The 587-nt window shown below is 67.1% G+C and overlaps 1 protein-coding gene across 2 annotated transcripts in view; it reads right to left on the reverse strand.

The window, feature by feature from the left end:
• Positions 1–228, reverse strand: part of HIKESHI (Hikeshi, heat shock protein nuclear import factor) — a 12,602-nt gene extending 12,374 nt beyond the window's left edge. The window contains exon 1 of one of the 2 annotated variants that reach the window (XR_002100115.1): positions 90–228. Coding sequence is in view for 1 of the 2 variants with exons in the window: in XM_019530379.1 (XP_019385924.1) it covers positions 90–119 (30 nt within the window). In the remaining variant the exon portion in view is untranslated. The remainder of the gene's footprint in view (positions 1–89) is intronic. The other variant, XM_019530379.1, reaches the window with a different exon arrangement.
• Between the last annotated feature and the right edge of the window lie 359 nt (positions 229–587).

Here is a 587-nt window from a genome sequence, read left to right on the forward strand (position 1 = left end):
TTCCTCGGCCCTCCGGCCCCTCCCCCCACCAGGGACGTCCCTCGGGACCCCCGCCTCCGCGGCGCCCCTCCCCCTCGCCCGCCACTCACAAGCCTTCCCGCCACCAGGCAGCCGAACATGGTGGCACCGCCGAGACGCTCCGGCCGAAGAAGCTTCTTGAACAGCCCGGCCGCGCCGGAGCCTACATACCGCTCGCGCTGACGGAAGCGGCTGCGTGACACTACCCCGCCTCCGCTGCTAGGAATCACTTCCGGGTTGAGGAGGAAACTCCAGCGCCCAGCATACTCCGCGCCGCCAAGCGCTTGTGGGCGGGGGAAGGACGCCGGTGCGGGGCATGCTGGGAGGCAGAGCACGCATGCGCCAGGGCCGCTCACGCGTGTGATTGGGCTTTCGCTGTTGGAGCGCTGGAGGCGCTTTCAGCGCGTGGCGATTCCGCTGCATGTGTGCGCACGCGCTCGTTCGCAATAGCTTTACGCCTGTGACGTATGTCGGGCTTGACGCGCTTCACCCTGGGCGTGCAACCAACCGAAAAAAGACGGTTGTGAGGGGGCGTATCTGTGAGAAAAGACTGGGGTGCGGGAGCTTTT

This window comes from Crocodylus porosus, unplaced genomic scaffold (assembly GCF_001723895.1).
Source record: "Crocodylus porosus isolate Cpor-Errol unplaced genomic scaffold, CroPor_comp1, whole genome shotgun sequence".
Taxonomy (NCBI): Eukaryota; Metazoa; Chordata; order Crocodylia; family Crocodylidae; genus Crocodylus; species Crocodylus porosus.